The sequence below is a fragment of the Neopelma chrysocephalum genome, unplaced genomic scaffold (assembly GCF_003984885.1).
Source record: "Neopelma chrysocephalum unplaced genomic scaffold, ASM398488v2 Primary Assembly neopelma1_61b, whole genome shotgun sequence".
NCBI lineage: Eukaryota > Metazoa > Chordata > Aves > Passeriformes > Pipridae > Neopelma > Neopelma chrysocephalum.
Genome location: NW_020897717.1, coordinates 12,755,978 through 12,769,757, shown reverse-complemented (window position 1 = coordinate 12,769,757; position 13,780 = coordinate 12,755,978). Strand labels below are relative to the sequence as shown.

At 36.2% G+C, this 13,780-nt stretch overlaps 1 protein-coding gene across 7 annotated transcripts in view; it reads left to right on the top strand.

Moving 5' to 3' along the window:
- EPRS (glutamyl-prolyl-tRNA synthetase) overlaps positions 1–13,780 on the top strand; it is a 39,684-nt gene that overhangs the window by 1,745 nt on the left and 24,159 nt on the right. For all 7 annotated transcript variants that reach the window (XM_027681722.1, XM_027681720.1, XM_027681717.1 and 4 more), the window contains exons 2-10: positions 746–830; positions 5,222–5,321; positions 7,088–7,244; positions 8,368–8,507; positions 9,162–9,262; positions 10,533–10,659; positions 11,202–11,394; positions 11,751–11,922; positions 12,885–13,118. In XM_027681722.1, coding sequence (XP_027537523.1) covers positions 746–830; positions 5,222–5,321; positions 7,088–7,244; positions 8,368–8,507; positions 9,162–9,262; positions 10,533–10,659; positions 11,202–11,394; positions 11,751–11,922; positions 12,885–13,118 — 1,309 coding nt within the window. The remainder of the gene's footprint in view (positions 1–745; positions 831–5,221; positions 5,322–7,087; positions 7,245–8,367; positions 8,508–9,161; positions 9,263–10,532; positions 10,660–11,201; positions 11,395–11,750; positions 11,923–12,884; positions 13,119–13,780) is intronic.

Below are 13,780 nucleotides of genomic sequence, written 5' to 3'. Positions count from 1 at the left end.
AAATACAGCCAAGTTAGCTCAGTGCTTTGTTTGAGCTGCTGTGTTGTGCTGTGTTGTGCTAGAGATTAGAGCAGGTTTGCATCAAGCCACTTTGAATGTGGGCAGAGCTGTCTTCCAATCAGTGATGTAACCTAAAAACTTGGATAATTATTTTCTTTCTGGAGACCATTTTTTACTGTCACTGCTGAACTACTTACTCTGAGAATCCTGTGTCAGCCTCCTGCATTTTCACATAGATAAAGTTTATTGGTTTTGAATGGCTAATCTTTTCATAAACTTTAACTCAGGTTAAAAATAGTCTCATCCTCTTTCAGAAAGTACTGGTATGTTCAGTAATTCATCTCCATTGTTGCATGTGTCAGGGATGGGATGGAGTGCATTAGTAATACCGTTCAATAATTAAAAGCATTTTGTTTAGCATCTCTACATATATTGGGGGACAATATATGTAATTTTTACAATAGCCTTAGGAAGCAAATTGTATTGCTGCTGACACTTGCTGAGCTCACTGCAGATCACTGTATGCTGGACATTGTCAATTTGAAGCTGTAAGGATTGCCAAGAAGAAGAAGCCTCTTGCATATAAGACTGAACATTGATTTTTTCCCCTGGGCAATCTTACTTGAAGGAGTCAGTTCAGTCATCAGGTCCTATTGGAGAAGAAATGTAGCTGCTTGGGTATTGCTGTGAAAGGTATCTTCCCTGGAAGGAAGTTCAGTATCTTTTTCTCTTGTTCTTTTTAAAGGAGCTCTGCTGACAGTGGAGCATGTGAAGAATGATGTTGAAATTTCAGTGGAAGAAGGCAAAGAAACCATCCTCCGTGTGTCCGAGTAAGTGACTTTGCATCTCTCCTTCTTAGCTTTGGGTCAGCAGTTTTAAAAGTCACATGGTTTTAACATTGACAGTAACCTTTTGAAGTAGGTGGAAGAGAAAAAATACAGTTTTATTCATCACTGCATTACTGTTGTCTCTTTGTAGCATAGGCAAAACATTTACAGTGTATTCTTAACTAGAGCTTTATGGCAAAAGCTCTTGTATTCTTATTTTCATGCACTTACATATAATCATCTATGCTACACCAGTCACTATTGTTTAGGACTTTTTGTGGTGCCATGGATTATCAAAAACAAGGCCATTTTATATTAGGTAAGATCGGTATACAAGATTTCTTGGACTTCTGTGTGTGTGGTGGACTGGATTTAAAATGTTTATATGGCATTATTTTCGGCTCACTGCTGTATATATAAGTGAAGGCATGTTGTTATCTCAGAAAAGTGCTAATTAACTCTGCTGTGCTATCTAGTGTATCCCATCTGCATCCTGTAGAAAGGATATTGGAAATTTTTGTAGTAATCTATTGTCTGTCCTTCTAAAAATACTCTGCCATTGGAATGATTAATTTCAGATTTAGGGCGTGAAGATGGTCTTTACAGTCTGAGTAAGATTAAATGCATATCAGAAATACAGGACTAACACTGTTAGTTTTGGGAAGCTGCATTGTCACATTAGGTTCCACATCAGGTAGGACATCCAGATATATCAAGAGGAGATATCCTGCTACTTGAAGTACCACTGACATATCAGTGGAAATCTCTGACCTCTAGTATCTACAGTAAGGAGCATATTTGTACCCATAAACACTGCAGTTGTAACTGAACGTATACTGACACTATGATGAATTTGGAATTAGTGATTATAAATGTAGGTTTTGAATATTGATTAGTTTTTGAAAGATTGGGGGTGCAAATCTGTTGTTGAAAGACTTGCTGACAAACTCATTTTCTGAGCTATTTCAGTAGAAGATCCTGTTAAAGCCATCAGTGCATCATAAACTGGTATACTTGCATGTCTGTAGAATGGCTATAAGAGCAACATATTTCATGTTGTGTTGCGGAGTTCCTGACTTGATCCTCATACGTTAACACCAGCTGAGCATTTCCACTGTCTTCTAACCCTGGGGAAAGAGCTTGTCACTGTGTGCATCAATGCAAAAAAATTGAAGCACAGGAAGACTCACAGTCTTCAGTCGTGGTTGTTTTACTGGTTGCAAATATTCTTTTCTGTTTAAAACATTAGACCTGAACTCAGATATGAGTTCTTACTGTAATCTGATATTACATGTTGTCTTTTGCTGTGCCTAGTGATGGCATTGAATTTGCAATTTTTGAATTAAAGCAAGAGAACTGTGACAGGTTGTATTGGGACTTAATTGGTACAGCTTTAATAATTTTCGGTGTGTGTCATGCACGTGTGGGATACAGCTTACATAACAGAGAGTTAATTGGATATTTTTAGTTGCATGAGAAAGTTTTCCCCATAACTAGCATTAGTCAAGTTTTGGTTTCATTTTACTTAGTTTAGGCAGTGTATGGATTTATATACCAAAAAATATGCATATATAGTGTACAATCCTTTGACACGTGGGAATTATCTTGGAATATTATAAATTTATACTCTTGGCTTTGAAATAGTATTTTATTAAATAATTTTGTATTACCATGCCTTCTTCCTACTGCATTGCAAAAATGCTTCTTTTGGCTGTAATGGAACTTGTCAGAAATGTAAAGCAAATGCTCTTCTGCACTTTGGCCCCACAAGGATAATGTCTAGAGTCATGGTTCCATCAGATGGAAATTTTTGTCTGTTAGTGTCCTTTCAGCCCTGGTGTTGGATTATGTTCAAGAAGTTATTCCAAACCTCAATATTGCATTAATTTTCTCTTGCTTGGTTGTACAATCATTTTAAAAATTGATTCTCTATTTTAAAGTCTGTTAAAAGTGTATCTGTAACGTGGGAAGCATCAGCTGAACTCATATCTCAACTAATGCTTTTGGTAAATGGATTTCATGGCATCGGTTCTGCTGAAGCTATCTTGTTTTGGCATGACTTGAAAATCACTTGGGATGTTTCAGATTTTGGTTTTTTCTTTTCCAGGAATCCATTAGTTCTAATGACTTGACTTGAAATAAAAAAAAGAATATTTTATTTGTGATTCTTCTAGGTTCTATCTTTGAAACTCATTTAAAATCTGGTAACAAACTTTTCAGGTAACTAGCTGAAACTTAGCTGTCATGTAGTTAGCTGAAAAGTTTCTTACTAATTTGAGATGATAAATTTTATTTTAAAGGTCATTTTTGAAGCCTTAGCTTCAAAATTTCATGTAGTAATAGCTCGAAGCAAACCACTCAGCCTCTTAGCAGTCTGCACTAGCTGGTGGCTTTTTGGAATGTTTTAGTGTACCCGCCTCTTGTCAGATTACAAACTGCAGTGCAGCTTTTCTGTTTTGTGTTGGGAGCAATTACTTATAGGTAGATGAATCCAACCATTCTGCAATGCTTTTTACAAATTAATTCAATGAAGATTTATTACAATTGGAAATAGTTTGCACTTTGTTTTGTATTTGCTTTTTTTTTCCCCCTTCTCCTATCTTTTCTTTCACTTCTTGAACATCTGCCCTGGTATTTAATTATGTGGCATTTTGTGTCTCTTTGAAGAGACACTCTTTGCCTGTAACATTACATTGTCCCTGTTCATTCTTCCTTACTTAGCCCTGGAGTTAGCAGGTACTAACTGCAAAGAGCCTTTTATAACTTCTTCAAAGAGGCCAATTAGCCCTGTTTGGGTGGAAGTATTTTTTTTTCTGAAGAAAATAACTTCAAGAACAAGTAAAATTTTACTCAGAGTAACATTGTCCCATTTCATCTATTTATTCAATTTTGCTTGGGTAATCATGGGTTTTTGTTTTAGTATGAATTACTGAAAACAATAAAAATACATTTCACAGACTTCTCAAGTGCAAATGTACTGAAAATGTTTTGTTTTCCTCAGTTTGAAAAAGCTTCATTAAAATCTGATAGCAGTGTCAAATTATAATAGGACATACTTTGTGTAAGTTGAACACCCTACTGTGGCATTTGTTTTTAGTTATGTTTTTTATAAGTCTTCTATGTACTGGATCCTGGATGCTTGAAAAGCTAGAAAAAGAAAAAAAAAAGGGGAAAAATCCCTCTCCACAATGGACTATATTCTTTAGGTTTTAATGCAGTTAACCTAATGAGACTGACTGATCCATTTGTACTAAAAATGGAACTCATTCTAATTGTTAATATATCAAGAAGTCTTCTGTATAATTTTGAGAACTTTAATTGATTTTTGCGAGGTTTGAGGGCTACCAAAAATTCTTTTGATTTTATAAAGGATGCAGGGATGCAGGTATAAAAGGAAGTGCAGAACAGTGACAGAACAGAATTGTAACCTTGGTTGGAAAAGTTGGAGTGTAGCATTCAATCCATTAAATTGAGTAAATGTTCAGAAGAACACTTAGAGGAACTCCTTTTGTTGATGTCAATGCTGGTTTAGAAGCAATTGGAGCTCTGTTTTTCAATCTACACCTACGCGAGACTGTAGAGATGAATGTTATCTGGAGAACTGATGGCTGTAATACCTGTTTCTTCCAAAGCTCTTTAGTAAATACAAATATATCTTAGATGAATTGGAAGATAGATTTCTGACAGTATGCAGCTTTTTTAAATACTGTATGTAAGGTAGAAAAGGAAGATGAAAACATAGAAGTATGCTCTTTGGAAAGCCTTTTTTCTCCAGATCTATTGAGAATTTTCATAAGGAGAATGGGAAAAACAAATTCAAATTTAGTCTTTTATATGGAGAAGACAGGGTAAAAAGAAGAAATATAGGCAGGCAAGCTTGTTCATCAAGGGATGGTCTCAATGAAGTATGAATTGAGTGAGTAAAAAAATTAAGAGGCTTTTCTTTCCCTGAATCTAGCCCTTAAAACCACGGTGAAGACTTCTGAATTCTTCTGTAAATTGTCTAAGAATCCTCTTCAAAGTCACCCTTCTTCTATGAAAAGAAAACAAATATTGATTAGCTCCTTATATTCTGGAAAATACATAGCTCAGGTTATGCTGTCAGAACGTGGAGCGAGTGTTTTATTATTTGAAAGAATAATAGAGAGTTTTATTTTCTTTATTTCTGTCTATGTTTAGGAGCTTATTGTTCCATCTGGTGATAGGAAAACAAGGACTTATTTATTCTTTTGCTAGGTTTATTATTATTTTTTTTTTTATGCTGGTACCTGTTGGTTCACCCCGAAGTTATTTTGTGTTTGCTTTACACATGTTTAAGCTATGTGTGTACAATTAAAGTTGAAGTGGAGGTAGTAATTTAATAGACCTATGTCTTGCCTCTTCTTTTTTTTTAGGCATGTTTCATTTACTGATGTGAATTCAATAGCTCGGTATCTGGCTAGAGTTGCTGCATCTGCCGGGTTGTATGGCTCAAATCTGTTGGAACACACTGAGGTGAGAAGGAATCATAGAATGGTTCGAGCTGGAAGGGATCTTAAATATCATCTAGTTCCAACCCCCTGCTGTGGGCAGGGACACCTTCCACTAGACCAGGTTGTTCAAAGCCCCATCCAACCTGGCCTTGAATCACACCTCTCTCGGTTTTTTTTTTAACCTTTTTTCTCTCTTGGCCTGCATTCAAAGTTGGGGGGGAATTGGTTTTGGGTTAGTTGTTTTTGAACTTGTATCTATTGTTCTGCATTTTACTGTCAGACTGAGGTTCCAACTCTGTGGGTTGCTGAGGGTTTTGTTTTGCTAAGCTTTCTCCTTCTTACAAAGAAGAGTAAAAAGCCTGAGCTTTGAAAGGGCTGCCCTTGCCCACCCCTGCAATAACAACTCTTAAGCTGACAGTTCACTAAGGTAAGATAATTCAAGTTGGAAGGTGATAGATGTGATTTTTCCCTCCTCACTTTTGTTAGTTCTGTTGCCATCAGTTGCTACCTTGTAACACTTCAGTGTAACGCCAAGGAACACCTTGTGAAATTGAAATGCTGAAGTCCCTTTTGCTGTATTTGATGAACAAAACCCTGAATCCAGTTTCTTCCTGAGTCTAGCTCAGAATAATCAACCAATTTAAGTTGGTAAATGAAACTAACAAATTGAAATTTATTGTGTCTGAAACTGGGGAAGGGATTGAAGGACTTGATTCAGGTCTTTTCTACAACTACTTGAAACTAGTGGTAATCACTCTTCAGCCCTTATAGCTGGTCTCAAGGGAAGTGTTGTCTTAGTATTTTGCTTTTAAGGCATTTAAAAAGTTACAGGTTATCTTGTAGCTATTTAGGTACAAACCCCTAGTTTTTAACTTAAGCCCAGCCCTCGGCAAACACACTTTAAAGACTGGTGTTGCTGATAAAATGGTTCTTTTTGCTTCGTGTCTTTCAAAAATAAAAGCTGTACTTTGAGAAGTAACGTGACAGCTGCATTTGTGGTGCACATATTTTGGAGCATAACTGCAAACGATTGAACTGAATTCTGTGGTGGTTGTAATTACATCTGTGCCTGCCACGTTGCCTCGAATATTGGAAGGCTTCCCGTTGCAGTTTACGGAACACTTCCACATGAAATAGGGCCAGAGGACTAGAAGAGACACTTAGTCTCTTACAGGGTTGAGGGATGCAATTTATAGAGAGGGCTACACTATTACCCAATCTAATTCTTAATATTTTTTTGTTTGTTTATGTATGAAGATATAGGAGAAGACTGGTTTGCATGGAGAAAGGGGTGGGATGTGGCGGAGGAGGGGTTTGATTGCTTCAAGTCTGAAAGGAGATGAGGAAGAGATAGGGGAAAGTGGTATACTTAACCAGTAACAGTACCAGGAAGATCAAATAAGTCATAAATATGGTATCTGAATAGTTAAAGGATAAGGATGATTATTATATGCTCTGTGTGATAATTAAGTACCTAAGAACTGCTGATTATTTTACCAATGGGAGTAACTTCAATAAAGTTGGTATTTTCAGCAGCTTGAATTCATGCTGGAGGAAGAAATTAAGTTTAATCATTTAGTATTATTCTGGATGAATTTTTCAGTATAATTTATTTTAAGCATTCTTTCAACATATATTATGATGCATTATCTGATATATTTAATACTAATGATCCTGTTAATATTTTCTGTTTAACTATTAAATGGATTGTATGTTATTTCAGTTGTCTAACGAGCTTAATTCTCATTCCTTTAGTAACTTTAGCTATCTTTTGTCCCTTCAACCTAGATTGACCATTGGCTGGAGTTCAGTGCCACAAAGTTATCTGCTGCCAGCCAGTTTCTTTCAGCAGTCCAAGAGCTCAACCACTGTCTGTCCCTAAGAACTTACTTGGTCGGGAACTCCCTGAGCCTTGCAGACTTGTGTGTCTGGGCTGTACTAAAAGGTATCAGTACATGTCCTCTGTTTCATTGGCTTGCAATCAGTGTATAGCAGGAATCTCCAAATTTCCTTTTTTTTGTGGTTGCTAGTAGTACCTCTTAGCTGTATGAGAGACTATATACTATCATGTCCACTGCTTTGACCTGTGCATCACTAGTGGTGGCAATAGTATAGCTTAGAAACCCTAGATTTTTTTTTTTAATCGTTGTTATATGTGGAAATTTATGAGATGTAATCCCTAAGTGGTTTTTTTTATAACCTCTTTTGTGTTAACTGTAAGAATGTCTTTTATTACCTGTTGCCTAAGTATGAAAATGTACCATGTAAAATTATATACATGGACCTTTCCATGATATTATATTAGTAGAGGAAATTTCTTTGGTCTACTTTGAATTATTAGAAGAGGTATATGTTACTCTGTGAAATAGTCTTTGAAGGTTAAAAGAAGCTTTGATGATCTCTTTTTATGGGTTTAGTTTTTATATTCTCTTAGCTCTATGTCTAAAGGTGATGGGTGACAATCTACCATGCAGTATAATGAAATTCCTGTTGGAAGTAAAGTGCATAATCAAGATTAAAAGCTAGCGGCTTTTGGTATTTTTTCAAAGTTGCTGCTCTTGAGAGAAATCTGAAGGAAGTGTCCTTTTTTTTCTCTCCTTTTCCCCATCTGAATCTGTCTAATGAAGTTGTGTTCCTTGAAAATTAGGTTGTGAGAATACAGCCCCTCAAAAATAAAGGAGAGTATTGATACAAGCTTCACTTATGATAAAACTTAGAAAATATCAAATGTAGACACAATAGAGGGATATCCTGTATTTCTGCCTTGAAATAAAGTTGTTACTAATTTTGAGGTGGATAATACAAAGAAAAATGTATATTCACCATTCCCTCTTACCTTTTGCCTTGATGAATCCAAGAAAGACTGCAGTATGTTTTGAGTTTGGAGGGAGTTTGTTTATTTAATTTTCTTTAGAATGGCTCGTGTCCCTTTGACTAAATATGTCTTCAGAAGAGAGAGTAAGTAGATTATTTAAAATCGTAATTTTTTTTAGTCTTAAAAAGCTGCTATTGGTAATAATTTTATTTTTATAATCTAGTAGTTTGAAAAATTATTTTTTTTCTAACAGATAATAACATATGGCAAGAGCAATTACAGCAAAACAAAGCTCCTGTGCATGCAAAGCGATGGTTCAACTTCCTTGAGGTACAACATGCTTTTCGGTCAGTAGGAGCCAAGTGGGCTGCTGGTACACCAAAGGTTAAAATGGTAAGGTTTACTGAGATCCTCTGGAGAGAGTAGCTTTAATTTTGTGGATACACCGCAAGAAAACTTTATTTTGTTATTTTAAGTTAGAGAATTAAAAATTAAAAGGAACCAGTTGTGCAGTAAACTAAACTTTTGTAAACTCTTATTTACAGCTAAAGCTGTCACTTTCAAATTTAGAAAGGGATGAGTGGTGTAGTCCAGTCCTTAAGTGGAATCATGAAAATTTGGCACCTCTTCTTTTAATCAGCACTGCTCTTTAGATATATTGTTTCCTTTTTTCAAAGAGGTCCCGATTGACCTGCAAAGATTGTACTGTTCAGTTGATTGAAATTGTTGATCATGTTCAGGTTAAGAACACTGAGATATAAAAACTTGGATTGCAACTATTTTCTTTTGTGGAATAAATTAGACAGCTTGGTGGGACTTTTGAGTCCTGGATCAGACTGGAAAACAGAATAACTTAAAACTCCAGAACTGATCTGGTTTTGTTGTGCTATGAGTAATGTCAAAGTTGCGAAGAGATGAATTTGGGGTCCAGTATGGCAGCTTTTTCTTGTCTGGTTTGAAAGGAGACCTTGATACAGAAGCTATTATCTAGAGTTTTTTTATCTGATTATATAGCTAATGCAATCTGTAATTATATCTCTTTTTAAGGCAACAGAAAAAGAAAAGAAAGCGGATGTTGGGAAGTTTGTTGAACTTCCTGGTGCAGAGATGGGAAAGGTCATTGTAAGGTTCCCTCCTGAAGCAAGTGGGTAAGAAACATGAATACTTTGAGAAGGTTCTATTTGTGTTTTGTCTTCAAAAAAAAAAAAGTGTGCTTTGATGAGGATATTAATCAGCTTATCAGACAAGGCTGTTAAGCCAAATGAGTGTTTAAAGCTTTGTCTGCATTAGAGCTGTATGTTCACTTCTCCTCTATACTTCATTGCACTGTTACCTGAACTTGGAATAGGGAGATTAGTTGCCAGCAGGTAACATGTTTCTGCACAGCAGTGGGATGAGGAGAAGCAGGAGGATGACATTTACATGGATAATGGTGCTGTGTGCACTGCCAGGAGCTGTGATGTGTATGTACAGGCTTTGCGAGTTGGGTCAAAGGACTCGGTGCTTTTCAAGGAAGCTTAGATTTGAGAAGGGAAAGATGTGTGGGATGGCCTTCCTTGGGGAAGCTTGACACCAGATGGAGGCCCAGGGGTCCAGACTGTATGGAATACCAAAGCACAAACCCCTTAAAGATCACATAGAGGAGATGTGATGAGCCAGTGTAATAAATTCATTTTTCAGCCAGCGTTTCATTTCCTGTTTCTTTTTAGAATTGCCTGATGACCTGTAAAATTTCCATTATTACATTTCTTCATTAAACTGGCTGTTCAGCATCATGTGACTTCTGTAGTTGTGTTTCTTACTCTATTAGTCCAGTATAAATTGTTACTCAAATATTATAAATTATGTATTATGTACGTGTAGAAAATGCTGTTCTCAGCTTACTTTAATAATTTTCAGTGTCTTAGTTTTGGTGTTTTATTTAAAACACTGTTCTTCAGGGACACCTTTTTTTTTTGAAAGTGATTTTCATTTTGTGAATTTGGGGATTTATATTTAGTTGAAAATGTCAGTACCTTTATAGTTATGTTAAAAATACTCTGCAACCACCATGTCAGAAAATTCCATTCTTCTGAATTTGGGTAGGTTCAGATTATCTGGTAGCTGCAACTGGGTATCATCAGCAATTGGTTTAAGTTAGTCTGTAAAATTGGAGATAATTGCAGTCCAGTCTTTATATCCATAGTGACACTCTAATTTACAGATTTAGATAGTTTTAACACTTAACTACTAAGTTTATGGTAGAAGAAACATAATATGCTTTCATAAATGTATGGTATTTCCACAAATATCCTAGGTTGGCTTTTTTTTGTTACACTTAGGTATTGCTTTCCATTCTTTCTCATTCTCTCACAAAAAAAAAAGAAATCTAGCTGAAATAGACCTAGTGTATACATTTATTTTTTATTTCCTTTTTAGATATCTGCATATTGGTCATGCCAAAGCTGCCCTGCTAAATCAGCACTACCAGGTTAATTTTAAAGGAAAACTTATTATGAGATTTGATGACACAAATCCAGAAAAAGAGAAAGAAGACTTTGAGAAGGTATGATAAGACAGCAGAAAAATCCATTCACTGTGCAGCTAGTTCAGGGGTAAATGGCATGCAGATCTACTGTTGCACATTTCTTTCGCACAAGGGTTTTATGGCATCAGTATTACATTTAAGTCTTATGCTTGGAAGACATTGCTGTCAACTTTACCTTAAGAAGCTTAAAGGCCTTTTACTGATAGCTAAGATATTTCTTCCCTTTCTCAAATGTTTATTTTGCAGTATGTAGATGTGCAACTCTTGCAGTACACTGTTGTTTTCATTGCATAGTCACTCCTTAGTGTGTAATAAGTAATTTGCTTCAGCTTTCATCTCCTTTTCTTGTCCTGCCTCCTTCTTTAAGTCTGATCTCATGTAATTATAGGCTGTGAATGAATGATAAGTGCATGACTCTCTTTTCTTTCATGCTTATTCTTATGGCTTATCCTTCCTAGACAGTGGAGCATTAGAAGCATCACATCTGGCACGAAGAGGATAAAAGATTTAAGAAAACTTGCTTTCCTGAATGTTACAGTGTACAATTTCACACTTTGCAGGTTATTCTTGAAGACGTTGCAATGCTGCACATCAAACCAGATCAATTTACATATACCTCAGACCACTTTGAAACAATAATGAAATATGCTGAGAAGCTTATTCAAGAAGGGAAGGCATATGTGGATGATACTCCTGCAGAACAAATGAAAGCAGAACGTGAGCAGAGAGTGGAATCTAAACACAGAAATAACTGTAAGATATTTTAAGCGTCGGTCTTGCCTTGTTGTCTTTTTGATTTGGCATCAAAACTTGATTTTTATTAACAAAATGATTATGTTAATATGATGACTAATTGCATAGATTTAAGGTCCTTACAGGAACTTGTAAGCATTTAGTTCTTTGTTCTGCAAGGCTGGAATAAGTGTATATTTAGACAGGTTTAACAAACTTGCATATGTATGAATTCATCACCATTTATTACTACTTAAAAAATTCAACATGTGAAGTGCATGAAGATGAATTCCAGTATCTAAAGAGGGGGGTGACATTGATTTTTTGTTACTGCAGTAATAAAACGTGGTTCTATGCTTTATTTTTGTTGTTTTTAGGTGTTAATAAAAATCTACAAATGTGGGAAGAAATGAAAAAGGGAACAGAATACGGACAAACTTGTTGTCTACGAGCAAAAATAGATATGAGTAGTAATAATGGATGTATGAGGGATCCAACTCTTTATCGTTGTAAAAACCAGCCTCACCCTCGTACTGGAAGTACCTACAAGTATGTCCACTTCGTCCTTGTGTAGCTAGTAGCTTTTGCTCTTTTCAGGGTGTTTTCCTTTCCTTAGTAAACTTCTTTTAATTCTTGGAACCTGCTAGCATTTTTCCATCTGAATATGTAATGAGTCTCCTGACTTTCTGAAACTTCTGCAAATGACTTTTAAAGCCTGTGAGTTGACTGTCATCGTCAGCAGTGAATATTATTTCAGTTTTGGTCTGTAAATACCACAAATTGTATGCAGTGGAGAACTTTGAGTCAAAGTATGACAGCCGTATCTTGGACAACAAAGCTGTTTGCTCTAGCTCTCAGAGCTTAAACAGAATAATGGCAATTTTACATTGCTACAAAACATCCTTGATCTGCTAACTGGGTGGCTGCTTCCACTTTCACAGCAACTGCTGTCTCTGTGCAGAATGAAGGTTTACTACATTGTGCATTGAAATCAGCCTACTAAATTGGTCAAGGATATGGTTCAGCACCTGTGTGAAACCTCTGTTTCCAGCTATACAACTCCATTTTTGGAAATACTGATTTAATGTGCTTATAATAGTAAAACTGTCTGTGGGTAGGGGTTTGTTTTTAAGCATGAAAGCTTTGCTCATTATTTGATCTATTAATGATTCCTTTTGATATTTAAGGAAAAACCCTATAAGTCAGCATTTTTTGTGTTTGAAAAGAATGGTAGCAGTGTAGGGTTGGTTTTTTTAGGCTTGAATATTAAGGCTGTGATCAATTAATTTCTTTAAGGCTTTCTTTGTTTTAAAAATGTATTACCCTTTGAATTTTTTTGTGGAAAATTCATTGTGTATGTGTTATTTTAGTCTTGATTTGAAAGTTTTCAGGATCATATGTTTGTAAATATTTGTAATACATGAATATAAATTATGCTTAGTTTAAATGTTTACATCGGAGGAAAGTGTTTTATTCTTCTGCCCTGCTAATTAAAGGTCTTTTTTTCTCAGGGTTTATCCCACGTATGACTTTGCCTGCCCTATTGTTGATAGTATTGAAGGTGTCACACATGCATTGAGAACAACTGAATACCATGACAGAGATGAACAATTCTACTGGATCATTGAGGCACTGGGCATAAGGAAACCATGTATATGGGAGTATAGCAGGCTAAACCTCAACAACACTGTGCTCTCGAAGAGAAAGCTTACGTGGTTTGTCAACGAAGGGCTTGTGGATGGATGGTATGTTACATGTCTCTAGTTCAGCTTGTTCCCTAAGGCACTTGTGACTGACACATGCATTTTCGGTTTTGGACAGCATGAATGAATATTTAATCAATATTTAAGAACACGGATTAATTACAGTGGCTTCTACACGAACAGTGTGTCTGTTTTCTACTCTGCAGTAACTGTGTGCATACATATTCATGTCCTGTAATAAACATGAGGTAGCTTATTTTTGGACTCTGGCTTTTGCTGCGGGTGCCACTTACACATTTTCCACTCTGAGTCATTGGATGCATTCCTGAGTAATGGCAGAAGGAGGCCTGGATTATAGAACTTCTGGTCCTATCCATCTTGTCAAATCCATCCTACTTCACTCCCACCTGCCCTCCCCCTCCTTCTTTCTGTTAATTTTTTCATGTTATTTTGTTTATGCAGATAGTGCTTGGTGGCCTGGTAGCCTCAGTATTTACCTAGAAAGGGTGAACTGTGGGTTTACACTTCTGCAAGTAGTTCAGAGTCCAGAGGGGTTCCTTTGTCCGTTCCCACAATGGGCTAGCTGTGGGACCACACCATCTGAAGTCATCTCCTCATAGTACAGGAGTCAGCATTATCCATGGATTTCTTCAAAGTTGGCCAGCTGCTGGTAGTGCTTTTCCTGGGCTGGTGTTAGGTGATTC